We start from the raw sequence: 27,428 nt of genomic DNA, 5'->3' as shown, positions 1-27,428 counted from the left end.
AATCACATGCACCTGGCGTTAAAGATAATTCTTTTTATAATAAGATAATTTCATCTATTAAATAATCATCATTATAGTATATAAAATTATTTTATATAAAAAAGAAAAAAAATTAACGCGTGGCTATACAAAATAGAGACATGATCTATTCCAGCGCGTAATATATGATGACGCGGGTAAGGTATTATTTCTTATAAATATTTTCATTTTTCCATTTTTTTTGTTGGGGGGGGGGGATCTCTGATTACACTTGTAACGTATGTATACACCAGTTCAATACATTTCATCAAATGACACACTTTCGGGGTTTGCATGATTATACGAAATGAAAAAAACCCGAAAGAATGTCAATAATTGAATTTTTTAAATCGTACAATTCCTAAGAATTATATAAATATTCATATGTAATAAGGAATCAGTCTTTGTATAATTAAAGTGTTAATGTGGCCGAGGCGTCATCAAGTCTATCATAAAGCCCCATAATACTCAAAGATTGATTTCTTCTTTCGTATTCCAATAAGTAATTTAATATTACCATAAAGCCCTTCGGCTTTACTGGATTTGATCACGCCCCGACCATAATATTATCACCTCATAATACTCAAAGATTGATTCGTTATTCCAATAGCAACGTACACACGATAAAATGTTGGTGTATGGGGCAAGGTTTACCGTTACAGCTAGTGACTTTCTTTGGAGGTTTATGGAAGGATTGTGAAAAAGAAGAATCTTAGTATTTTTGCCATACATTTATTTCAGTTGTTTTTCCATTGAGAGGTACTAGTATGTGTGTTTAATTAAGGAATAAGGAATCATTCTTGAAGTATTATGTAGATATATGGTATTATGGGGCGATCAAATCCAATAAAGTTCAAGATTTGATCTCGCCCGACCGTATTTGGTCACATCATACTATTCAAAGAATGACTTCTTACTACTTATATGATTTTCTGCAATTGTATAATTAAATATTGAAACAGTAATCGATGAAATATATTGGATATTGTACAAAAATTGACCCCGATTGTGTTATCATAGACAAAGACACCGGAAATTGTCAATATTAAAAAATGATTTATCAAACACATTTTTGAACAAGATAACCTTGGACAGACTTTTTAATGAAGAGGTTAATTGTTTAGGATCTTTTGATATTATGATTCGTAAATCAAAAATCGACCTTAATCATTATATAACAGCCAGAGACATGTTATTTATTTAACAGCTGAATAATAAACTTTACATTTTATGAAACATATGTTTTGAATTATTTTTATTAGTATCTTCATTTATTGTTTTGATAGATAATAGAGATTCTCATATGCAGGTATAAATTGTTCTGTTCACAAATGGACAAACTCTGTCATTATGGGTACGAGTTATCCAGGGTACGATGTATCTTGCTACCGCTGCATTTTTAATGGCGCTGTGAGTCTATTATAAACAAAAGATAAGATGCGATGTTTACTTTCTACTAACTGACTAAGCGCAGTTTAGCATTAATTAATGTGGAGCTTGTAATTAGCGTTTGAAAAGACACAGGTACGCCTAATGCCTTTTTCTATTTACTGACTTATGCGATGACGTATACATTTTCTTTAAACTGAAAATATTGATTTTTTTCTGGTTTTACATGTTTTGACAGATGCTTCTTGTAATTTGTATTGTGTACATTCAAACCACTACTGTTGTTGATAAGCAAAACAAGTACATATTTTCAATTTGTTCAATTTTGTAGGTTAAATTGCTTTGAGGATTTGTTTCCCCAAATAGTGTTCTGTGTATGTTTATGGCACTGTTTTGTCAATTATAGGTCACAATGATAAGCTATCACAAGATCTACATGAGCCCTGTGCAGTCCAGCAACCTGCAGTCTCAGCTGTGTGCGCTGTGGAAGAAGCAAAAATTTTGTGATGCTGTTATCAAGTCGGACAACATTTCTGTGATGGTAATTTTAAGGTGCCCCCCCCCCCCCCCCCCCCCGCCACCCCTGTTCTTTCATTATTAAAAAAGACAAATCGATGTCATATACGAACTTGGGATAACAATAGAATTTGACCACTATACTCACTTTGTAGCACATAAAAAAAAATATTGCATTGCATTTCACCTAAATTTTAATATGATTGATCTAGAATACCTATATTTTTGCTGGAAATAGTGACGTACATGTAATCTCAAAAGTGCCTTGGTATGACTTCCGAATTCTTGCTGTGACCTGAATGTAGCCTGGTCACGGTAAGATTATTCTTTCTACTCCTCTTCCAGCAGCAATGATAATTACTATGAAAAAAAAGCCAGGATATGAAATCTTTATTGTAATATAGCAAAGTGGTATGTAAAACAAGAATCTGTCTCATGAAATGAAATACTTCACCAACCTGTGTTGGGAAATTTGTATCGTAAGTGTTAAGTATGTACAAAACTGTAGCTCTTCAGTCCATCAGCTGGAATGTTGATTTAGAGTTAGATTTCTACTGTACTGGGTCACGTTCTTTTGAACTTTCATGCCAAAAAAATGAATGCATTATTATTTCCATGCATGAGTTGAAATACAGCGAAAATATTATAATAGAATTTTTTTTTTTAATTTCAGGCACACAGATTGGTTTTATCTGCTTCCTGCCCGGTACTACAGTCCATAGAAAATTACACATGTGGTTCTCTTTTAGAAATCCGAGTAGAATCCGACATGACAAAGGAATCTGTGATGGCTTTCCTTCAATATCTTTATGAAGGTTACCTCATGTTGACAGAGGAAAACTACATTCATGTTGAAAAATTAGCTCGCTCGTTGCACATTGACAGTGTAATTAGTTGTTGCAAAGACTTTAGCCAGAGCATATTGTCATCAAGCTCTAATATTCAGGAACCCATTGACCAGGCTGATTTTAAGCATGTTCGGATAACAAACTTATTAAAAGTACTAGGATCTTCACAGAAACGGCCCTACGAGTATTCAGACAGTGATTTTTCAAAAAGATTAAAACAGTCATCTTTTGGAAACAAGGACTCCTCTGACCATTCTAGCAGTGAAAGTATTGCATCCACACAAAAGTCTCAACTTTGTCCTGCCCAGTATCAGAATAGTCCAGGGGAGAGAACTGAGTTGAGACAAGGTCCTTGCCCAACTGATCAATCCATGTTATACATAACCCCTTCAAACACTGTGCCCATGGCCATAAACACTCAAAAGACTGCTTCATCAGGTAATGGAGTCATTTTCTTCTCCAACACAAAGTTTAATGAGAGAGGCTCTACTTCTTTGAACTCTTCAGAATCTTTACCAGTTCAAACAACTGGATCTATGAATCCATTGAATGCCCGCCTTATCATTCCTATGATCCCAAGTGTTCAACATTCACTACAGACTGTTCAACCATCCACCTTTGAACTTACGAAAAAAACACCACAAGCTGAACCTTATCCTGTGTTTTTAAAGGAAGTACCACGACCAATAGGTTCCTTTTCTGGTGACTCCTCTGGAGTCAGTGCTGGCATTGACAAGAACAATGAACAATTACCAATGGTTTCCAGTCAGAATTCTATTCAGCAGCTAAATATCCATGAGTTTTCAGGAAAACCTACAGAAAAATCAAACAGGTGTAGTATCATATTCTTGAGCAGTAAATTCTTTATCTTATTATGAAATTCTTACTATGAAATCCTCACAAGATATTACATCTATTTAGTATTAAAGGGTTTGTCAAATATTTTGTTTAAATAATTTATACAAAAATCCTTTTTTGGTATTTTATTGCTTACATTATACCCATGTGAAGGGATTATCTAAGAAGTAAACAGTATTGTAAATGATTAAATTCCAAAAGGCTTTGTAGAAGATTTGTTCAAATTGATCATGAACAACAAGTTCATATCCCAGTGAACTTTTTAATTAATACATGTATCACTGTTTATTACTTATATTTGAAATTCAAAAAGTCAGATTAGTCAGAATTATTATCATGAATAATGCAACCATCAACCCATGGTGTGGTTATCATTGGATGTCAAGAATATAACTTTTTGACCCTTTTAAAAATTTACACAAAAATTTTTGCTTACATAATAAAGAAACACATTTTCAAATATATATATATATAGAGTTTTATACAATTACCCTAATAAGTTATCAAATAGTTTTATAAATTTTCAGTCAAACAGACACTTCTACTAGTAACAGTGCTACAAGTACTGACCCTAGTGCTGAGGTGAGTCTCAGTATCGTTAAAGTGGAACCGGAAGACAGCATCATCCAAACAGATGAGGGGATGTTTTTGTCAACAGCACAGAGAGATGAAACACAAACAAGTCATTCCAGCTGGTTTCATGATAACCCTTCGATGTCATCCGAGGAGAATTCAGGTCAAGAAGAAATGTCCTCAAGTTCAATGAGTAAGTCAGGTAAGTTTATAGAGTTGATATATTTGTTTTTAGTGCCAACCTTAAGGGAACAATGTGATTAAAATGTGCCTGTCCTCTTGTTATGGTTCTGCACTGCGAGTAGTACCCTAAAGGAATCAGTCTGTCCATCCGTAATTGTAGCTGTCTCTCAATCTGACTTGTCTGGGGCATATATTCCCCTTGGCCCAATCTGGCTCATACTACACCTATGGAGTGCCCTTGGGTAAAGGGTGTGCAGTGACATTGAACATAGTTTCTAGGTCTAGGTCTATGGTTATGATCATATTTGAACTTACAACTGAAAAATCTTTGTCCAAATCATATATTTTGTCCCCTTGGTTTAATCTGGCTCATACATCACTCAAAAATGCCTTTGGTCAAAGGATGCGCAGTGATCTAGAATGACATTTCTAAGTCATGGGTCAAAGTCATCAAACCACACCAAAAAATAATTTTTTAGAACATATATATTTAAACTCCCTTTAGCCCTATCTGGGTCATGCATCACCTAAACTAAGCTTTTGAGTAAAGAGTGTGAAGTGACCTTAAACCAAATGTGAAGGTCATACAGTTCTTTTTAAAAACCAGTTTTAGACCATATAAAACTATTTTCCATTGGCTTTATCTTGCTCATATTAACGACCACCCCCCCCCCCCCCCCCCCCAAAAAAAAAATGTTTGTTAGGGGTTTTGAGCTTGACTTAAAGTTCTGAAATTTCTAAATCACAGGCCAATGTCAAACTCAAAGCAAAATCCTCGGAAATGCTTTTATCCTATTTTTCATTAAAATGGTCATGATTTGCGATGGTATATGATTTTTGTTCATCTTGTTGTTTGTCCCCACGCCAAGACTTGGGATAGAAAACACTAAATGAGTTGATACAAATCATATACCATCGCAAATCAAGAGAGATTCTTTTTATCACATGTTTTACCACGTCTTTTGTTAAACCTCGATCTTTTCTGTAAACATGATACCGGTAATTGTGAGTCGCACAACACATTCACTACAAGACGTCAACACTCAACAACTTTAAGCATGGATAAAGGTTCCTTGAAGATTAACAAAGAAGCGTTTCATTTTCTAACATATTTTTATCAATTTACAAAAAGAAATAAAACAGCTTTAAATGCTTCCTATTTATAACTCTTCACTTTCAACTGATTATTTCGTTACTTTTTCATTTTTTATGTCTGCCTAAAGCTTCGTATTGTGTAATTTTGACATCACATGGCGTAAGAATGCAGTAGAATATAAATTTTTTTATTAATGAGTGATATTCACTGCACATTGAGCTAAACATGTGATAGATATATTTATTTTTTCCTGAACAACTTTACCAATTTTTTGTTCTAAAATCATATTTCACACATTAAAAATATGTAATATATTCATTTAAATGAAATTATGTCTATTAGTACATGTAAATAACAAATTAACATTATACAAAAATCCTTTGAATTTAAACAGGAAAAATTCCAATTTTTTTAGAAAAATAGTTGTCTTTTAGAAAGCAAGTTCATTGGCAGTTGAACATCTAAATAGATAAAATTAATATGGTGTAGAACTGTGGGTTCAGACAGAAATTTTGAAATGGAAGCAACTTTCATTTTGTTCCAAATTTTATTGGCCAGGACTATTTTTAACTGGGTTTTCAAACGGAAAAATCCGGTTATTAAAATGGCGGGCTGGCGGGCGGCTGCCAAAAGGGTACCCTCATTGTACAGATAATTCCTCCTGCAGTTTTCAAGATAAGAAATTGTTCTTTTGCAGGTTAATTGTACATATATCAGAGGTGTGTGTATTGCTAGGAATTTGATTTCTGATGATTTATGAAAAAACACTAGCTTTTAAACTTAATCATTTTTTGGCAAAATATTGCATATAGGGTACCCTCATTGTACGGATAATTCCTCCTGCAGTTTTCAAGATAGGAAGTTGTTCTTTTGCAGATCAATTGTACATATATCAGAGGTGTGCATATTGCTAGATTTTGATTTCTGATAATTTATGAAAAAAACCAGCTTTTGAACATAGTCATTTTTTGGCAAAATATTGCATATAGGGCACCATCATTTTATGGATAACTCCTCCTACAGTTTTCAAGATAGGAAGTTGTTCTTTTGCGGATCAATTGTACATATATCAGAGGTGTGCATATTGCTAGGATTTTGATTTCTGCATATTGCTAGATTTTGATTTCTGATAATTTATGAAAAATATACCAGCTTTGAACTTAGTTATTTTTTTGGCAAAATATTGCATATAGGGTACTTCATTTTACTGGATACGGTAGGTAGTGTTTATCAATTCAGGGTTATCATGGATTATGGACACAGTTCACATAAAAGAAAACCTGGTTTGCAGTCACACTGACAGCTTTTCACTTGTTATATCTTGGATTGGTGCTAAGTATCTTCAAGTGAACAAAGTTATTTTATTAACAATAGGCATGTAAGATATTGTACATGTAATATTCAAAAGAGATTGTGTTCCCTGTTGTATTAGGGATAAAGGGAGAGCTTGTGGGCTATTGGGCTTCGCTCAATACAAGGCATTCCTCGAACCTCTCATACAACAGAGAATGAATATCGTGCTTTTTTTTATCTGGGATTTATTAAAATCCGAGTACCGATAGAAGGAAACCAGTTTGATTAATAATATCAATTATCAAACCTTCCGCTAGCTCTTTATGGGCAAAAGGGGCGAAAATAAAACCGGGGGCGAATATTTCTCTGTATTTGGAGGGGATGAGTATAAAGCACTACTGCTGCATCTCAAATTAGAATTGCTAAATTTAGATAATGACAATATTCTATCAAATATATGGATTTGTATAAAGATACAAACCAACATATATTTGCAGATCAGACAACCCAGGACAAGCCATCATCACATCGTTTTCAAAAGCTCTCGGACAAAGAAGTTCAAGAAATCTTTGATCTTGATATACAATCAAAGGCCACAAAACAAAATACCAGATGGGGTGTTAAGATTCTACAAGGTGTGTATGACTGTTTTAGGTATTTACAAATGCATCCAAAATTTTTTTATAACAGATGAAGCCCCTAAATCATTTTAAATATATTAAGTTAAATATACATGTATTCTTTATGAACTGTGAAATCTTAAGCATCATTGTGCATTCTAAATTGTAGATTGGCACACTGAATCATATGGAGTTCCCATGGATATGGCTACTGTTGATGAGGAAGAATTAGCGAATAAACTTGGAAGATTCTACTGTGAAGCAAAGCCACAGCCTGATCGAAAAAAAAAGAAACCCGCAGAATATCACAAAAACACAATGAAGGGAATTCGAGCGGCCATAAACCGACATTTAGTGTCCCTTGGTCGTAACATTGACATTGTCAATGACAGAGCCTTTAAAACTGCAAATAAAGGTCTGATAGGCGTTCTGAAGCAGAGATTGATCACTTATCCTCTACCACCTAACCAAGAGACCATTGACGATGCAGATTTACAAAAAATGTCTGTTTTCCTTGAGAATGCATATTTGTCTCCGGTTCATCTGCGACTGGCAGTGTGGTATGTTATTGTTGTGCATTTCCTATCCAAGGGAATCGATTTCTCTTATCATCTCAGGTTGGATTCCTTTGATTTCAAAGTTGATGAAGAGGGTGAGACTTATGCTTGTTTGAAACGTGAAAGAAAATTAAAAAACGACCAAGAGGGCATACCTATATGTGAAGCTATGTATGACAAGCGAATGTATGAAAATGGAAAAAGAAATTGTCCTGTAAAATTGTTGAAGCTCTTCTTGGATAAAACAGATTCAAGGGCATCGCATCTCTTTAATTACTGCTATAAAGATGCAATCATTGATCCCACGATATGCAGTCTATGGTACAGAGATACTACATTGAAACGTAGAGCATTTGTTGACTTCCTTCCAGACATATGCAAGGCTGCAGGTTGTAAACGCTACACAGCAAATTGTTTGAGGAAGACAGCTACTCGGGCCATGCTTATTGCAGGATTTAAGCCACGGGATGTCACTTATTTTTCTGAGCATAGATATGGATTGTCCATACACAGCCATAATAGTGAAATGTCTCCTCAAGTGCAAGTGAAACTTTACCCTCCCAAGACTGAGAGTGATGTTAGGATAGAGAATGTTGATCAGCCCAATCATCTAGAATCAGACTAGAGAATGTTGATCAGCCCAATCATCTAGAATCAGACTAGAGAATGTTGATCAACCCAATCATCCAGAATGAGACTAGAGAATGTTGATCAGCCCAATCATCTAGAATCAGACTAGAGAATGTTGATCAACCCAATCATCCAGAATCAGACTAGAGAATGTTGATCAGCCCAATCATCCGGAATCAGACTAAATAGTGTTGATCAGCCCAATCATCCGGAATCAGAATTGAGAATGTTGATCAGCCCAATCATCCAGAATTAGACTAAAGAGTGTTGATCAGCCCAATCATTTAGAATCAGAATTGAGAATGTTGATAAACCTAGCCATTAGAATCAGTGAGAAACTTCCGGTTGTGATGTACAAAATCTTGAAATTGTTCCCTTCCAACTAACTGACCTGTCAACATTGCTCCTAGTGTCCCTACTGTATAGTACAAGTCAGCAATATATCAACAATTTTAATTACTTGATAACTTGCTTTGACAACTGTATTATCCCATATATTAGTGAACTACTCTGATGTATGTATTGCTGCTCTGCTTAGCAGTTGCAAAAAAAAAGTAGGTACCGGTATTCAACTGATTTTTTAAGTTAACTTAGATAACAGTAAAAAATATATCGTATTTATAAGGTTGTGAGGCCTCAGAGTCATAAAGGTATGTGTGCGTCTGCAATATTTTGTTTATAACATTATAGAATAAAAAATCTGTAGAAAATGGAGTTGTGTATAAATTGTTCTTGGAGCAAACTAGTGTGGGGTCTTTACATTATTTGTGTAAGTGTGGAGAAGATTGAAGTATTTTATACCTTGATCCCTTTGGATCAGATTTAGGCAACTATGGGCAAGGGGATGGAAGTTCTAATTTTAATTAAATTGCAATATAGGGGAATTCTAAGGGACCAACATTTACACACGCATGATTTATATATATCCGATCCTCACAAATGTTCGATAACTCTAAATTATCCGGATTTCTTTTATTCCTACCATAAATCTGACTTTTATATAGATAATTTTAATAAGTGTTTTGGTGTAAGTACTTCCATACGTCGTGCAACGATATGCTTGGCGTAACTGGATCCATGGAGAACTACTAATCATTTACATGTTGGGAAGGAGTTTAAGCCACTGATGCCCCGGTTCTTTTTTTTCAAACTCAACTTGTTTCTCTATTCCGTTATATCCATAGTCGGCAAGTTTGCATTAACTTTGTAAAATGCATATATACCATCTAAAAATTTCATTTTATCTCATTTATAAAGTTTGAAAGAAAAATAACATTTTTATTGATGAAAAAAATACTCTGAGGCTGAGGATCGGAGAACCTTAAGATACGGTAAGTATGATAAAACAAAACTTCAGTTTAGTGTAAATGAGGAAATCCTTTAAATGTTGTTAATGGAACTGAAACAATCTAGGAAAGATTTTTTTTTTCTCTGCAGAATATAATCCCTTTTCTAAATTTTAATTCATTTAAAATGAGTAAGTAAATTACATGTGTATAAACTAATTACTTTTGCATCTGTCCAAGTGTTTGCATTTGAATTTGTAAATCTGCTAAGGTCCCGAGATATGCTAGTTGGCCGTTGTTGCTCGGCTGAGCGATGTGGCCCTTGGGCCTCTTGTTGAAGTGCAAGGTTTGGTAGGGCCGTTATAATCATGTGATCATTGTCGTTTCTCACTTTTTACTAGGCGTCCTGAATTTGCGATAGGTTTTTAATCCTTTAGAAAATAAGCCAGAAAATTTATGTTCAAGCTACATGTATTTACATTCCCTCCTTCAAATAATTTAAAAATAATATATATAAAAAAATACTATAGTTCACATCATCCGTCTGCCGCACTATTTCCCTTGGCCTGGTTTACAGGCATGGTAATAAGGTGGTCCACAGTATTATCCATTTATCTATAACTTATCGCAACGTCATTTTAAGGTCAAGATCTAGTAAATGAAAGGTGCCTACAGGTTTATAAAATTTAAAATATAAATTCTTTCAATGATGCCTCATAACAATAGCTTTGTTTAATAGGGTGTACCGGGGCTAAAATTGTTGGAAAAACAATGAAAAATTTGTTTTAAACAACCATATTTCTATGAAATATAAAGGGGAAAAATGAATTTCAGAGTTCTGTCCATTTTTGACTAGTAAAATATTTCTAGAATGCCTACAGTCTCCCCAAAAACGGTTCAACAAGCTCTTGAATTCCTCTTTAAAATGATGTCAAGTTGAATATCGGTATCGGGGTTAGTTTTCCCATGATTTAACAGAGAATGTCAAAAAGTTGTTTAATTTTCTACATAATTCCTTCAAAGCCGTAAAGTACGGGGAAAAGATTCTTCAAATCAATTATGACATCATAATGGTTCTAGCTCCAAAAAGACTCTCAGGAATCATTTAGGCCTACTAGATCTTGACCTTAATGCTTCTCATTGCGCCTGTGTTCACAGGCACCTGCATTTTTATCAATCAGTCGCTTAATAAGTCATATATAGAAAAATTCTACCCATACTATATATAAATACATATAATATTTATATATAGTATTTATATATAGTAGGGGTAGAATTTTTCGATATATGACTTATTAAGCGACTGCATGATTGATAAAAATTCAGGTTCCTGTGCTGTGTTTGAAACACCTTACAGTTGAGCGGAAATAAAAATTATTCTTCATTTCTCATCTTTCGTTCTCATTAATTAAAATGTCATCATTTACACAATCTCTTCGTTCTTGATTTTTTTGTGAAAAGATTTACCCGAAAAAATACTTGATATTTACAATGTAGTCCCTATTAAAAAATCAGTTAAAAAAAATGATGAATTGAAGTTCTTTATCTCTAGTCGTCGTGTAGTTTTTAGCTCACCTGAGCTGAAAGCTCAAGTGGGCTAATTTGTCCGTTGTCTGTCGTCGTAGTCGTTATTGTAAACTCATTTCTGGTAAACAAACAAACTTGCTTATGACCTGACGCAACCTCAAACTCATCGCAACGTCATTTTAACGTTTTTCCTTTCTCGTATGTTATAAACACCTTACAAACGAACGGAAAACATGAACTATTTTTCATCTTTTCTTTCTATTTCAAAATGGCAACAGTTACATATTTATTTTCCATTCTTGATTTTTTTTTTTTAAAGTCGAGTTATTTCTAACCAAAAGTCAACTTACTGTGAAACTTCTCTTACATTCTATATATCTTAGAACTGTTAAAATAAAAATGTGAAAAAAGTACTTGTAATTTAGTCCTTTTGTTTTAATTCTAATTAAACAATCAATAAAAAACTATTAACGGAAGCTTTCGGCCGTTTTCCATCGTTTAGTTTTTATTTTTAAGCAAATTCTTTGTCAAAAAAGGTCTTCTTCCGAGGTTCACACCAATTTTATGTATATTCGCTGCGCCATCTTGACGTCAAAATTCAATAAACCGTCTCAGTCAGATTTCAATTGCTTGGTAAATATCATTGTCTCAAGCCACGGGTTTTGTGTCACAAAACCCGTGGCTTGAGACGATGGGTAAATATTTAAGTACTCTCTTCGTATTTCAACTCGAAAACTAGTAAAACTTACACATTAAAAGTTAGTCATAATAAATAGCAAAATGAACATACATAATCTTATTTCTTTTTATCAAGAATTGTAGGTGTAACATAAACAACACTTAAAATGAAGATAAACGTTTAAGGTTTTTTTAACTCCGAGTTTGTGCCTGCGCTGGGTACCCCGAACACCGACTTGTTTATGTACTATCATTAACAAACTATTCATTATTTTGTGATATTACTTTGCTCAATTATTAGGTTAGGATTTTTCAATGTTCAGCCAATTTTTATGCCCCCCCCCCCTTCGAAGAAGGGAGGGCATATTGCTTTGCTGCTGTCTGTCGGTCGGTTGGTCTGTTGGTTTACCAACAGTTCCGTTCATTTTCTTTGCAGAGGATAAACATATTGAAATGAAATTTAGTTTACAGGTTTATCATGATAATGTCTAGGTCAAGTTCGATATTGGGTACGATCGAGCCATTTTCGACAGAGTTATGGCCCTTGGACGTAGAAAAATTCTAGTTTTTTGCAGTTTCCGCTCATTTTCTTCGCAGAGGATGGACATATTGAAATGAAATTTGGTATACAGGTTTATCATGATAATATCTAGATCAAGTTCGATATTGGGTACGATCGAGCCATTTTCGACAGAGTTATGGCCCTTGGACGTAGAAAACATCTAGTTTTTTGCAGTTTCCGCTCATTTTCTTCGCAAAGGATGAACATATTGAAATGAAATTTAGTATACAGGTTTATAATGATAATATCTAGGTCGAGTTCGATATTGGGTACGGTCGAGCCATTTTCGACAGAGTTATGGCCCTTGGACGTAGAAAAATTCTAGTTTTTTGCAGTTTCCGCTCATTTTCTTCGCAGAGGATGAACATATTAAAAAGAAATTTGGTATACAGGTTTATCATGATAATATCTAAGTCAAGTTTGATATTGGGTACGATCGAGCCATTTTCGACAGAGTTATGGCCCTTGGACATAGAAAAATTCTAGTTTTTTGCAGTTTCCGTTCATTTTCTTTTCAGAGGATGAACATATTGAAATGAAATTTGGTACCCAGGTTTATCATGATAATATCTAGGTCAAGTTTGATATTGGGTATGATAGAGCAATTTTCGACAGAGTTATGGCCCTTGGACTTAGAAAAATTCGAGTTATTTAAGTTTACGTTCATTTTCTTTGTGGATGTTTCCAAGGGAGGGGGGCAGAAGTGTTTCACAAACATCTCTTGTCTTTTTAAATTTGCCACTTAGAAAGATAGGTATTTGTGTTGTTTCAATAATTTCCGAACAACCCTCGTAAATACACATTTATAAATGCTTTTGAAATTTCTTATTTTAAAAATTTCGTACAACGTCTGTCATTTATTTCTTATATCAAAAAACCCTACCGATTTATTTTTTTTCGAAATAAAGTACTCCCCTTCAGCATCCGGTGTATATTTCACTGAGTAAACGTGTGGAAAATAAAAAAAGGGTTACTTATACAGTATCGCTAGAAACACAGATTTATAATAACATCTACAATAATAATGTATTTTCTCCTCTATTTCTTTAAAAATTCGATTATAGTTCATACAGTTTTGAACTGACAAGCCATCGAGTAAAACGACTTTCGAGTACGAGTACACGCACTCGTTTTTCCCAGCTGAACAGAAAAAGGCTCGTCACCTCTCATTGCCTCTGTTACCTTTGTCACCAATAGAATATAGTTGTAAACATTGTTACTGGATGAAATTAAACCATCCAGTGAAAAGAAAATTAACAGTTTTGTCATAGGTTATGTTACTTTTGTCACCAGAAAACAGTGCCTTGTCACTGGTTACAAATGAAATGGGGTAAAAGTCAGGACTATAATTTCTGGCCATATCTAACAATTGCTTGAACAATTGTATTACACAGGTACAATCTATTCAGCAGATAAATTATTCCCATTCTCTTGTAATATACTATCGTTTAAACCTTTATTTAACATGTTTAAGTAGGCAATCGATAGAAATCAAAATTTATATATATCATATGATAGTTCAGAATTCAAACATCAACTAAAGGCATAAAAAAATTACCAAAAAATTCCATTTTTATAATGGCTTGTCGTATATTTAATATGATTTATTTTTAATTTTTTAAAAATAAATTATAACATTATTTTACCATTTGGTCTCGTCCTAGAGTCAAAACCCCCACCCCGGGGGACATGAAATTAACGATTTTGGTAGAGGGCTTCCTTGTCTACATAATTATAATTATTATGATAATCATAAATTCAGTCTATATTACCAGTGATTACAGATGTGTGGGAGAGGAAAAGAAGATTTTGTGAAAAATGGTAAAGCGTTGATCATTTTTGGCTTAATATCTGTAAGGCCCCTATGAAGTAAAAGTCATGAAAGTTACAATTCAGAATTTTTTGAAATTGAGAGGGTGCAAAACTATATTCTTAACTTCTTGATAGCAAGAGTCAAAGCAACAAAATGAAATTATGCTAACTTCTCCAAACCTCATGCGGAAGGGTTTGTCTTATTTTGTGCCTTTGAATAAATTTTGATTGGTTAATATGTATGAATTATTCAATGTACATGTAAAATACATACTCGCCTATGGTTACGTTACGAATTATCAAGGGTACGATTTTCTATGCTACCGCTGCATTTTTAATGGCGCCGTCCGTCAGATCAACAAAAGAAGTTTGATCTTTGACTGATTCTGTGATTGTAATGTTTACTTTAAGCGTTGGTTGGAATTTCATCGCATATTGGTTAAGCCTAATGAGTGATTGAAGCACAGGTACATCTCATATTATTTGCTATGTAAACGAAATCATGATTGCCTTGAAAATTTTCATTATAGCCTTGAACTGCTGAATTACTGGGAGCACGAGCACTGAGATTTAATATGTATAATTTGTATGTGCATTTATCAGTTTATAAGAACGATTTTTTTTAAACATGCATAAAAAACTTCCAGCGCCCGTGACTCGGAGAAACCGTTACATGTTTCAAATTCATAGACAAATGAATCATTTAAAAGCAGCTTTAAATATGAAGTATTTTGCATAAATTGCCTCATGCTTCTATAAATTCAGATCCATATTTTGGTATACAATAATGCATTTTTAACATTTTTTGCTAATTTTCTCATTGTAAGGTAACAAAAAAAAACAATTATAATGTAAAAATGTGCACAAATCATCAATGAAATTTTCACTTTTCCTATGCGACAAGATATACATCTTATGTGCCAACTTTATTTGTACAATGAACAATTCTTCTGGCTTCAAATCAGTTCTTCAATCTTGTCACCTACCATTTCTCACAAATGCTTTGTTACATCTTGTTATCAACACATATAGTTGTACCCAAAACTGACATAACAATGCACTGGTGAGAAATGGTACTGATGTGCAAGAACTGGTCGCTTTGGAGTCAAGTGAAGTCGTACCTAAACAGACTCATGATCTCTTATTCCGGTTGTAAACAATGATATTTGAATTTTAATTACATTAAAAGATGAACTAAGAAGCTTAGGTTTTTATATAATGAAGATATTATGGAAATCATTGATAATTTAATATCTTCACACAAACTTTCTCCTATGAGTTTGCCAAATAGTTTCCTAATATATATATCAACATTTAATAGACAATTTCTGCTTCAAGCAATCTTATCTTAAAAAAATAATTATATTTATAAATTTGTTATTTCTTCTCACTTGTTGAAGGCATGCATAATAATATAACTGAAGTCAATTATTGCTCCGGCTACTGTAGATTCCTTATTTTACACAAGTACTTAATTCCGCAATTTAGCCGTTTTCAATCAAATTGCAAGGACATAAAATCGTGAATGCCGAATATTTATTAAAGTTTCATGTAGTTTACATGTACATATGTCTATTAAATAAAAGCGAGATTTTAAAATGTGTGAGATGGGTTTCTCGCGATTTTACACGGATATATTTTCCTCATGTTTAAATAGGAATCTACAGTATTTGATTACACGTCTGTTTGGGTACAAGGCAGTTTGGGTACAAGTTGATTGTAATTCATCACTTGCCTTAGTATTTTGTGATTTTAAACTTCTTTTTTTACAAGTTGATTGTAATTCATCGCTTGCCTTAGTATTTTGTGATTTTAAACTTCTTTTTTTTCAAATGCTTATTTTTGTTAAAGACTTTGTCCTTGTTGTCACTGTTTTAAAAGTCCAGTACAGACCACAATGATTAGCTATCACAAGATCTATATGAGCCCTGTGCAGTCCAGCAACCTGCAGTCTCAGCTGTGTGGGCTGTGGAAGAAACAGAAGTTGTGTGATGCTGTCATCAAGTCAGACAAAATGTCTGTAATGGTAAGGTGCCTCCTCTTACAGCAGCTTTGAGGAATCAATGAAAATTTATTCATATTTATTGTTTTAGAATATTTACCGTATTTAAGTTAGAATTAACTTTTGAATGTGTTTATATCGGTCAAGTAATGTCATGCCCATACTAGCACTAGCTATAGTTTCCGAGTTAAACATTTCCTCACTTTTTGTTGATTTTTAAAAATAAAAACGCATACCTGTCAATGGAAAACAATTGAAATCAGTACATGTGTGTGGCAAAAGCTGTAAAAATCTTTCTAATGATATAAATTCACAGGAGCAAAAATATGTTTCTTACAGGGATTTAGTCTTTTGAAAATCTGGCCCCGAGGCCATAAAACTTAGACGAGCTCACATTTGATCTCAGTCTCGCTTTTACAAAAGGAAAATATAGTGGGAAAGTGAGACTGAGATCAAAAGTAAGCTCGTCTAAGTTTTATGGCACCAGGGCCAGACGTCAGGAATTTTTGAGACTCTTCATCTAATTGATCTTTTTTGATGACAGCAAGTGACTTTTTCAAAGATAAATAATTATTATAGAAAATAATGCATGACTTAGTTTATCCATTGATTTAACGGGTTGAATAATATTATGATGTTGAGAAGTAATTTCTTCTGGTTTCAGGCACACAGATTGGTTCTAGCTGCTTCCTGTCCCATGCTACAGTCAATGGAAAATTATTCATTTGGATCTTTGTTAGAAATCCGAGTAGAATCCGACATGACAAAGGAATCTGTGATGGCTTTCCTTCAATATCTTTATGAAGGTTACCTTATGTTGACAGAAGAAAACTACATTTATGTTGAAAATTTGGCTCGCTCAATGCATATTGACAGTATAGTTAGTTGTTGCAAAGACTTTAGCAAGAGCATATTGTCATCACGCTCTAAAAATCATGGACGTACTGACAAGGCTGACTTCAAGCATGTTCGAAAAACAAACTTATTGACAGTGGTATTAGATTCTTCACAGAAACAGCCATATGAAAGTTGTGACAGTGATTTTTCAAAAAGCTTAAAACAGCCATCATCTGATCATTGTAGCAGTGAAAGTATTACTTTTAAGCAAGTATCTCCACTTTGTGCGACCCAGTCACAGGGTGGTGGAATGGGAGGTACTGTGTTAAAACAAGGTCCTTCCACATCTGATCAATCAGAGTCATATCTAACTTCTTCTAACATGGTGTCCGCTAATGTTAACACAAAAAAAGCCTCAGGTGAAGGAGTGATTTTCTTTGCCAATGCAAATTTTAAGGAAGGTAGCTCCACTTCTTTGAGCTCTACAGGGCCTCGACCTGTTCCGTCGTCTAGGCATGGCAGTCAATTGAATGGATGTCCCCTTGCTCGTATTATCTCTAATGATCATTCACCGCAGACGATTGAGTCATCCAATTCTGAGCTTGGGAAAAAGACAAAACAAGCTGAACCTTATCCTGTTTTGTTAAAGCAAGTCCCAAAGCCACATAAGTTCCTCTCTGGTGATTCCTCTAGAGTGAGTGAATCATGTGCTGGCATTGACCAGAACAATGAACAACCAGTTCTCAGTCCGAGTTCATCTATACAGCAGATAGATATCCATTTAAATGAGTCTTCAAAAGAATCTATTGAAAAATCAAACAGGTGTAGTATTTAAACATAGTGTAAAAAATTCTTAATACCTAATTATTATGAGTCTTGCTGTGATTATATTAGGTACATAAGAACTTCAATATGTTTTAAGTACTGTACATGTATCAATTTGTAGTTTGTAACCAAATGGATTTTCTTGGCATATTGTCTGTATGTAGAATTGTAGATAATTTTAGTTTTTTGATTTATCAAATAAGTTGATAACAATAGTCTTTATTTTTAGTCAGACACACACTTCTGCCAGGAGCAGTGCTATGAGTACCAAACCAAGTGCTGAGGCGGACCACAGTACTGTTAAAATGGAACTGGAAGACAGCATCATCCATACAGATGAGGGGATGTTTTTGTCATCAGCACAGAGAGGTGAAACCCAAACAAGTCAGCCACATAATTTTCTCTCTGGTGATTTCTCTAGAGTGAGTGAATCATGTGCTGGCATTGACCAGAACAATGAACAACCAGTTCTCAGTCCAAGTTCATCTATACAGCAGCTAGATATCCATCTAAATGAGTCTATTGAAAAATCAAACAGGTGTAGTATTTAAACATAGTGTAAAAAAATTCTTAATACCTAATTATTATGATAGTCTTGCTGTGATTATATTTAGGTACATAAGTTGATAACAATAGTCTTTATTTGTAGTCAGACACACACTTCTGCTAGTAGCAGTGCTATGAGTACCAAACCTAGCGCTGAGGCAGACCACAGTATTGTTAAAATGGAACTGGAAGACAGCATCATCCATACAGATGAGGGGATGTTTTTGTCAACAGCTCAGAGAGATGAAACCCAAACAAGTCAGTCCAGCTCCTTACATGATAAACCCTCAATGTCATCAGAAAGCAGCTCAAGTCAAGATGAAATGTCCTCAAGTTCAGTCAATGCAAAAGGTAAGTTTTGAGATGAGCATTGTAAGGAAGGGGGTTTGCTTTTTAGCTCACTGAGACAAAGTAGAAGGGGGGGGGGCATTGTACTAAAACCCTGGCGTCCGCATCCATACCTTGTTAAAGTTTTTGTTGCAGTTCCTGTATCTTAGATATTACTTGTCCTATCTTCACCAAACTTGCATGGATGATGATCTAGACCTACTTATGTACTTGAAAGACTACTTGAATCTGGGTCATTAATTTCACATACTGGAGGAGGTTAAGGTTTTTGGAGAAGGTTTAAGTTTTTGGAGGATAAAATTGATGACTGTATCTTAGTCATTGTCTTAATTTTACCAAACTTGCATGGATGGTGCGTCTTATGATACTCATACACTGGACAGCCTTGAATGCAAAAGTTTTGAATGCTGAATAAGATTAAGGTTTATGGAGCTGGTTAAAGTTTTTGGAGCAGGTGCCCTTTGATAGACAAATCTTAATTGTTATTGAGCCTTTCCCAAATTTGGATAGATGATGCATTTTGTGATACTGATGCATCCACAGATGTGGATGCTGAAGCTGAGCCATAGGTTTCGGATGCTGCTGGAGGTTTTGTTTTTTGGAGCAGGTCACATGTTTATATAAACTATTGTACCTGTACTAATTAAAAGTGCATGGTTGATTCAACTATATAAATATAAATGAATCACAGAAGTAGCTTCAGATACAGAGAGTGATCTTGATTATCTAGATGCTTAGACAGGTTTAAGATTTTCCCTTCTTGATACTGTCGATTTTACAGAGTGTGATCCGATTTTCAAGATCACCACACTGTGGTTTTCTGATGCCGTATCACCACTCTCTAAAACTGATGATGTAGTAAGCATTAACGTCTGTATTTAAGCGGGTTTTAAAAGAGTTCGTTTCAAAATAGCTTTGTTATATAAGTAAACGTCATACATTTGATTTTAAAAAGACAGTAACTGTTTTGTAATTAAGACTTTTAAATAGACAAGGGTAATAATAAATTTATCATTATAACTGTAAATTTATCCAAAAAGCCGGATCACGTCTCGTTGCCAGGTGCATAACCTTTGGTTTTTTTTACTCCAAGATAGTATGTTGTAATGATGTAATGATGGGAGTTTATCATGATAATGATATATAATTATTTTGTAGCCACATAGATATAATTCATAAACATGTATAAATTTCTAACACGCCCCCTTAAATGGGAAAACATCAGCTGTATATTCAAATCATTATATTTGATTTTTTATTAGGCTTGGAAAAAGTCAAAAGAAGAAATATTGCAGGAAGGGTGTATGTGAGTGGAATGCCAACAGGAATCGACTTTCGAAAAAAAGTAATAGACTACATGGAAAGGAATGGTGCGCGGCGTGGTGAATACCCTATACTCAGAGGACTGCGAAAAAAAGCAGCTCTTCACTTTAAAGTATGCCCCACCACAATAACTAATTTTTGGGCCCAGTATTGTAAAGAAGGATGTGTAAAAACTCCAGTTCGTGTTAATCAAGGAAGAAAAAGGAAATTGTCGCAAGAAGATATTGAGTACATCCAGTTCCTGAAACAATCAAAACCATCAATGCAGTTGTCAGATGTTAGAAATGAATTACTGAAGAAATCAAATTTGAAAAAGACAGTGTGCTTAGCTACTATTTATAGAACACTAGAAGAGTTGAATATGACCAGTAAAAAGAAATCAAAAGAAGAAAGAGAACAGACTATCTCCACAGAATAAAAGCAATTTATTCATCAAACCCAACAAGCAATTGCAATAGGTTAAATGAGTGAACTTGTTATTGGATGGAATATCATATGACTGTGAATATGTTCAGTTTATCACAGAAGATGCAAAAACCTTGTTCTATGAGGGGGAACCTGTCATTCACCAAGGGGATGTTCTGATAGCCGTCAATGCAAAAATTCACTCTCATATGACAGAAAGGGAGCTTTGTAACTTTTTGCCAACACTTGGTGGTTGGTCTTACTTCTTTTTACCCAAAAATTCTCAGTACTAATTACACCCAACCTAACACCAGAGCACACCCAAACTAAACCCCGAGTTTACTTTCAGGATTTACTCTGGGTCTGCTGTATGAAAATTTGCGTCCCATCGGGGTTTACTTTTGGTCCACTTCAGGTTAACTATGGGTTTACTCTGGGTTCACTCTGTTAAACCTGGAGTAACCCTAAAAGTAATCCCAGGGTTTAGTTTGGGTTAACTTTACTTTCTGTTAGGTTGGGTCTGATCGGTACTGCATGTACACAACACTTTTGCATGCTGATCTATAAAAGTTGCAGTGTATGAGGCTTATAAGGAAATAACCTCAGCTGCCACTGTGTCATAAATCAAAAAGATAAAGTACATGTACATTAACCTTTTATTGAATAAACAACATGTTATTTCAGTATTATATGGTTGCGTGATGACATGGACCTTGAACCAGTTTTTTTGTTTCTATGTAGAAATATACTGTCAATTTTGTCTGCTTTGTTGAAAAGTTGCACTACGGTAATTGTTTAATGTTTATATTCTATGCAGATGTAATTGCTGCAATGTTTGTAATGATGATATTACACGTATTTAAAATAAATAGCCAAAATGATTCTGTGTGTTCATTTTTAACAAAACTAAAATAATCATGGTAGTATATTATATTGTATATAGAGTGTTGCCTACTTTATTTAACGTCAAAAAAAAGTATCACTCCACCTGACTTTATGTTGGAGTTTTGTACAATTTGCTAACCACGGCTAAAGATGGAAAGTAGCAAAACTTACCTATTTTGAAGCCATTTTAAAAGGTTTTGTCCACAAATATAAACTACCAAAGACATAAAACAACCTTTGTACTTTTGTCAATTTTTATTTCATAGAAGACAATTTATGGAGAAACCAACACTTTTAAATTGTTACCATAGAAACCTTTAAAAGATTTTATATCATTTTTCTACGTTTTTAACCGGATTGTCTTGAGGAAAAATCTGCATGGTTATTGAAAGGTGAAAATGGCGGGAGGCTGCCGAAAGGGTGCCCCTATATTGTACAGTAACTTCTCCGACAGTTTTCAAGATAGGAAGTTGATGTTTTGCAGATCAACTGGACATATATCTGAGATATGCATATTACTTGGATTGTGATTTTTTAATAATTTATGAAAAAATACCGGCTGTTGAACTTAGTAATTTTCTCGCAGAATATTGCATATAGGGTATTTCATTTATATGGATAGGTATTGTGTATCAATTCAGGGTTGACAAGTGGTTTTATCAATTCACATGCCATATACATTTTATTTCTGAAGATTGACACCCGATAGTATGGTAAAATATCTAAGAAATGGGGAAATTTGAAGGTAATTTTAATATGCTGTATTTAGATAATTTTAGCAATTGTTTTTGTTGGAACTTGTACAGATATGCCTAAATTTTCATAATATATCACAAAACGTTAATTCTGTGCTGTTACTATAGAAATTAAAGATACAAAGTAAGTACCTATACACAAAAATCCTAGCAACGCCGAACGTCAATTATTTTATTGTTGAAAATTTCAGATTTAAAAAAAAGTCGCAACTTAGTTCAGGACATACTTAATTTTTTCTCGCCAATAAATATTGATAACAAATATTTATACTTTTCTTTGTGAATAAAACCCTTTCAAAAATGTCTAAAATTTGAGAATTTACCTAATCATTTACGTCTTTTGCTTTAGACAGAAGACTTTTTAGTGATTGTGGTGTTTTTTCTTATTTTCCCCCTTTTTTGTCCCCAGAATTTCTCAGAGATTACTTGATAGATTTTCCTGAAAGGAGATTGGGGAACAAGATAGCGCAAATGCCTATTTAGTTTAATTAGTCGTAAAAAACAATTTCAATTTTTTTTCATTTATTTTAATAAATATAAATGATATGTTAAAATTATAATACTTTACAAAAGAAAATTTCTATCTATATTCATAAAAAAAGTCCTAACGTTTTGGTTGTATCTAGCCAACATCCTAAAAAAACCTTAGTATTTTAGTTACCTAATGTCTTGTGCTCTAACTACCGAGCCATTTCAGTCACAACAAAGTGTGTCGTTTAAACGCTATATGAGACAATGGCCACAAATTTACGGTCTTGTTTTATTTTTCTAAAACGTTCAATTGTTGAGATACAAAAATGACATTTCAAAAGTAAAGTGGGACTTAGTGGGTCTTCTCTCCACGTTTTTGTTGATTGAAATCGGTTTAATTACCATTAAACCTTATTTAGAATAGGACACAAACATGGAGCTCAGACCCACTCTCTAAAACAAAGGCATTGAAGTTCTAAAAATGCCACTATTTGGAGGCTTTGACACCCCTTTACGTGTGTTAATCAACCTTTTCCAAATATTTAACATACTTAAGAGTTACAAACCGATGTTTTGTTGAATATACATTTTTTTCAATAATTTAAAGAAAAGTTATCAGACAGACAGATATTCTTTATTTCCTCTATGAGTTATCAGATTTGTTGATATTTTAATTTTGCAGTATCTTATCTCTCCTCTTACAGGCATTTTACACGCCTTATTCACCCATCTTCTTTTCGGGGATGATGGACAATGATAATAATACCCCGATGCTATTTTGTTTATTTTCAAAATTTATTTCCGGTCGTACGTTTTTTGCTCCGGAACAAAAAAACAAAAACAACTTGTCTTCGCGAGATCTCAATATAGCGGTAACATTCGAAATTTGTGAGATGATAGACCAATGTATGTACATGTAGATGTGTTTAAATTATTTTGTTTAATTTGTCGTAACTTCCAGTTGTCACTGGAAGAACTTTAAAAAAAAATTCTTCATTTTTAATGAAAAATTTAATGAATATTCAGGTATAAAACTTTTACATTTGTCATCTATACAATGTTATATTTTGACTATTTTAGTTAGCCTGATAAATAATAATATACATAAGATAAATTTTCAAGAATTACAAACTTATTACAAACTTTATTGAGCAATTACAAACTTTATTGAGAAAGTCCGTTTCTGGTCCCAAGACAAAAAAACCCCTTGCTCTTGTATGGATATGTTTAATTTGAATCGGCGTAACTTTTGCTCGTCGCAAGAAGACTTCAAAAAACTCTGTAAATTTCCTTTACCGTAAATATCATATCCAATTTTCTTTTAATTTTTTTTTTCTACATGAAAAAGGCAATTCTTACAGATTCATGCTTGTATATAAGAACGGAAAATCTTTTTGTTGCTAGCAAAAAAGTCTATAGTTATTCAGTTATTTGTTGTTATTTCCATGAAAAAACATGAATAGAATGCCTGGGTAAGCCTTGGTACAAAAAGGGATATGTATATGGAGAAAGTTAGCAAGTTAATTGCATGTTATACTCAGTTTAGTCACATCGAACACGCTTACGAAAATGTAAATCACCTGACATGCGTAGTACAGAGGAGTATACGTAACATGTAATCGACAAAATTATCAATTAGTCATCAATACTTACAATAAAAGAAAAGTTCCAAGCTATTAACACAGATGAACTCTTTTTTGAAAAATATCAAAATCATTGTTTTGTAATTTATTTTACATTAAGATTGATAAAAAGGGCTGCTGACATGTTAGTGTGAAGAGATCATCCTTTTGTCAGAAAGGCAACATTCTTATTGTCTGTTACATATTAAGGATATCCAGATAGACTGCAATGTATTAATTAGTGGTTCGCAGGCACGTGCTATTGTTTTATGAAGTTGGGAAGGGGGGGGTATCCTAATCCATGAGAAGGAGGGGATAGTTCTAAACCAATGTTGGATTATGCAGCGGATGAATAAAAATATTAAACGTTCTAAGTGGCACCTTACTAAAATGATATTATCATTAAGGGCAGCGTATGAACACTGTATTGAACATATGGGTTAATGACGTGTACGAATAATCCACGGTACGATTTCACTTGCTACCGCTGCATTTTCAATGGCGCTGTCCATCATCAACGATCAGCGAAAGAAGTTTGGCTGACTGTTTTCCCATGTTTACTTACAGCATCGATAAGGATTCCACTGAATGTTATGTTTGAAAGAGCACAGGTATGGTTCTTGTTATTTACCTATCCACGAGAACATGCATGACTGCAATTTTCTTTATTTAAAATGAAGAAAAACCTGCAACATTTTTTTCATTGTTATATGCAACACAGGGGCTCGATTGTAGGATAGTTGAGTTCTTTATTATATATTATATGTTCCCTAAAATAAAAATGATATAGCCAAACATTGGTTATATCATGTGTTTATTTCTGTGTATTGTAATAAAAACATGCACTGAAAACCCCTGTTTTGGTTTTCAGTTTAATCATCTTTGTCTTTAGGATCATGCAGGTGTCACTACAGTATCAAATTTTACTATATATTCTTACCAAAATTGCGCAACTTTAGATACAAATTAAATTTCAAAACAAACTTTTGAGAAAAATCATCTTGACATCTTTTTAAACAACACTTTATTTACAATTTTCTAGCAAAATACACGCGTGCATCTAGCAAGGTGTGAGACTTTATTTACCTCGAAGTTACACATGTGCTTGAAAATCAAGCCCAGGCCTTTTCACCCTCCTCCGGAAACAACACGCATCAAAAATTCAAATGACCTCGCATTATTACAAAACTGGGATAGTATGTTAGACCTCTTACGCATTGTTTTTCAGCTCATAAAAAAATCAGCTCCTGTCCCGTGCGGAAATGGCCCAAATTCAAAGGGGAATACGGGATTAATAGAATCATTCATTATTACGAGTGTGGGATAGTGAAATTGCACCGAGGGGACAAGATTCACAGTTTTTGCCTCGTCCTAGACCGTGAATCTTGGCCCCGAGGTGGAATTTCACTATCCCACACGAGTATATAATGAATGATTATTTTTCTCGCATTATATTACCTTAAAAAATGATGTTTGACAACTTTCTGTTATGACGTTCAAAAGATTACTTTCAATTTTTCCCTCCGCGTGCTTCAAATAGTGCAAGTCAAAATGAGAGCATACGACAGTTTTTTAAATTAAAAATAGATAAATTGTAATTAATTAAACAACACAATTACTTAATGGATAATCTCAATGCACCATTTTGCATTTCCCTACAGCAGACGTTTGTTTACGTTTTAAAACAGCGTAGTAATACACAGTGTAAGACAGAAAAATCTCACACTGCTGTCTCACACCGAACAAACCAATCTCACACTGGTGATAATGCGAGAATTATTTTGCTCAGCCATGTTTTGACGTGAACCTTCAGTAAAATACTGTTATGACACCTATATAGTAAAGAAATCCATTATCTGGCAATCGAGCCCCTGTGGTGTGCAACCAGCAACAGTAACTCAACACTTTTTACATTATGTTAATATGAGAAGCAATATTTGGGTATTGAATGTAGATCATGTGACTTGGAATTTTTAGTCAGAGATTCCTCAAATGGTCAAACCCAAGCTTTTGTTAGGTATTATCTGCCAGAGACTTTTTCCTGCACATGACATAATCAATCGTCTGTACTGTTAAGTGATGCTTTGACAGCTTTGTTACGATGTCGACCTATGAACATGATTTCACAGTTATCCTAAAACAATATCATTTATCCTCGTAATTGATGTTTTATTGTGAAAAATAGATTGAATAAAATTTTGTATTAAAATAAATATATAGTTTTAATAGAGCTTATCTTCATGCCTAATAAACATGTTTTCATTACGATACTAAATGTGTTTAAGCAGTAAACTTTAGTTTGTGTACATAGAAAAAATAGTGACCCAGATTATTCATGCACTACTTTGACCTCATGAACCAATCTGATGTTACTAGGCATAAATACAGCAAATTGCTTAAACACTGTTATAAAAGGGGAAATGTTTGTAAGTGTAACTATTAATACATGAATGCAAGTCCATTGGGTCACGATAATCCCAAGATTTCTTTTTTCATACAGCTGCAAAAAATGAAGATACAATTGATAAGCTGGTAACTTAATAGAAATAAATTAGGAATGTGATTGATAATCAGTTGTTAATTGTACCTGGATGTATGGGTCATCCTGCGCATACCTCAACCAACGTTTGCACCATAAAACATTTACAAACAAAATAATTTTTTTTTTTTATATTTTTTTTTTAGATTTTGTCCATCTGTTACTTTTAAGTCTACCAGAGGACACAATGATAAGCTATCACAAGATCTACATGAGCCCTGTGCAGTCCAGCAACCTGCAGTCTCAGCTGTGTGCACTGTGGAAGAAGCAAAAGTTTTGTGATGCTGTCATCAAGTCAGACAACATTTCTGTAATGGTAAGTTTGAGGAATCCGAATGAAAATAAAATCTTTTATTTTGTATACCCTACTATAAGTTACTATGCATTTGTGATAGTGTCTTTTTTAGTCTCAGAATTCCCACAC

At 33.8% G+C, this 27,428-nt stretch overlaps 3 protein-coding genes across 15 annotated transcripts in view; all 3 read left to right on the top strand.

The window, feature by feature from the left end:
- The first annotated feature begins 633 nt into the window (after positions 1-633).
- Positions 634-8,953, top strand: LOC105342684 (uncharacterized). 3 transcript variants are annotated; one of them, XM_066084595.1, is made up of 6 exons: positions 634-777; positions 1,814-1,948; positions 2,597-3,603; positions 4,157-4,404; positions 7,272-7,409; positions 7,564-8,953. In XM_066084595.1, exons 2-6 carry the CDS (start codon positions 1,820-1,822, stop codon positions 8,574-8,576), a joined length of 2,535 nt encoding a protein of 844 aa, XP_065940667.1. In that variant the 5' UTR covers positions 634-777; positions 1,814-1,819; the 3' UTR covers positions 8,577-8,953. The 3 variants fall into 3 exon arrangements, with proteins under 3 accessions (XP_065940667.1, XP_034325732.2, XP_034325722.2); XM_034469841.2 differs by lacking the exon at positions 634-777 and adding an exon at positions 1,387-1,542 and having other exon boundaries at positions 4,157-4,395; XM_034469831.2 differs by lacking the exon at positions 634-777 and adding an exon at positions 1,387-1,542.
- A 5,799-nt stretch (positions 8,954-14,752) lies between these two features.
- Positions 14,753-21,614, top strand: LOC105342683 (serine-rich adhesin for platelets). 3 transcript variants are annotated; one of them, XM_011449700.4, is made up of 6 exons: positions 14,753-14,913; positions 16,298-16,472; positions 17,113-18,107; positions 18,340-18,648; positions 18,760-19,007; positions 20,267-21,614. In XM_011449700.4, exons 2-6 carry the CDS (start codon positions 16,344-16,346, stop codon positions 20,743-20,745), a joined length of 2,160 nt encoding a protein of 719 aa, XP_011448002.3. In that variant the 5' UTR covers positions 14,753-14,913; positions 16,298-16,343; the 3' UTR covers positions 20,746-21,614. The 3 variants fall into 3 exon arrangements, with proteins under 3 accessions (XP_011448002.3, XP_065940666.1, XP_019928655.3); XM_020073096.3 differs by having other exon boundaries at positions 14,756-14,913; positions 16,328-16,472; XM_066084594.1 differs by lacking the exon at positions 18,340-18,648.
- Positions 21,615-24,930: 3,316 nt separating this feature from the next.
- LOC105342682 (zinc finger protein 236) overlaps positions 24,931-27,428 on the top strand; it is a 31,269-nt gene continuing 28,771 nt past the window's right edge. For all 9 annotated transcript variants that reach the window (XM_020073100.3, XM_066084593.1, XM_066084592.1 and 6 more), the window contains exons 1-2: positions 24,931-25,076; positions 27,151-27,320. In XM_020073100.3, coding sequence (XP_019928659.3) covers positions 27,192-27,320 — 129 coding nt within the window. In that variant the 5' untranslated portion in view covers positions 24,931-25,076; positions 27,151-27,191. The remainder of the gene's footprint in view (positions 25,077-27,150; positions 27,321-27,428) is intronic.

Source organism: Magallana gigas, chromosome 5, assembly GCF_963853765.1.
Source record: "Magallana gigas chromosome 5, xbMagGiga1.1, whole genome shotgun sequence".
Taxonomy (NCBI): domain Eukaryota; kingdom Metazoa; phylum Mollusca; class Bivalvia; order Ostreida; family Ostreidae; genus Magallana; species Magallana gigas.
Note: the sequence above shows the minus strand (reverse complement) of the source record. Positions and strands in the feature narration are given on the sequence as shown.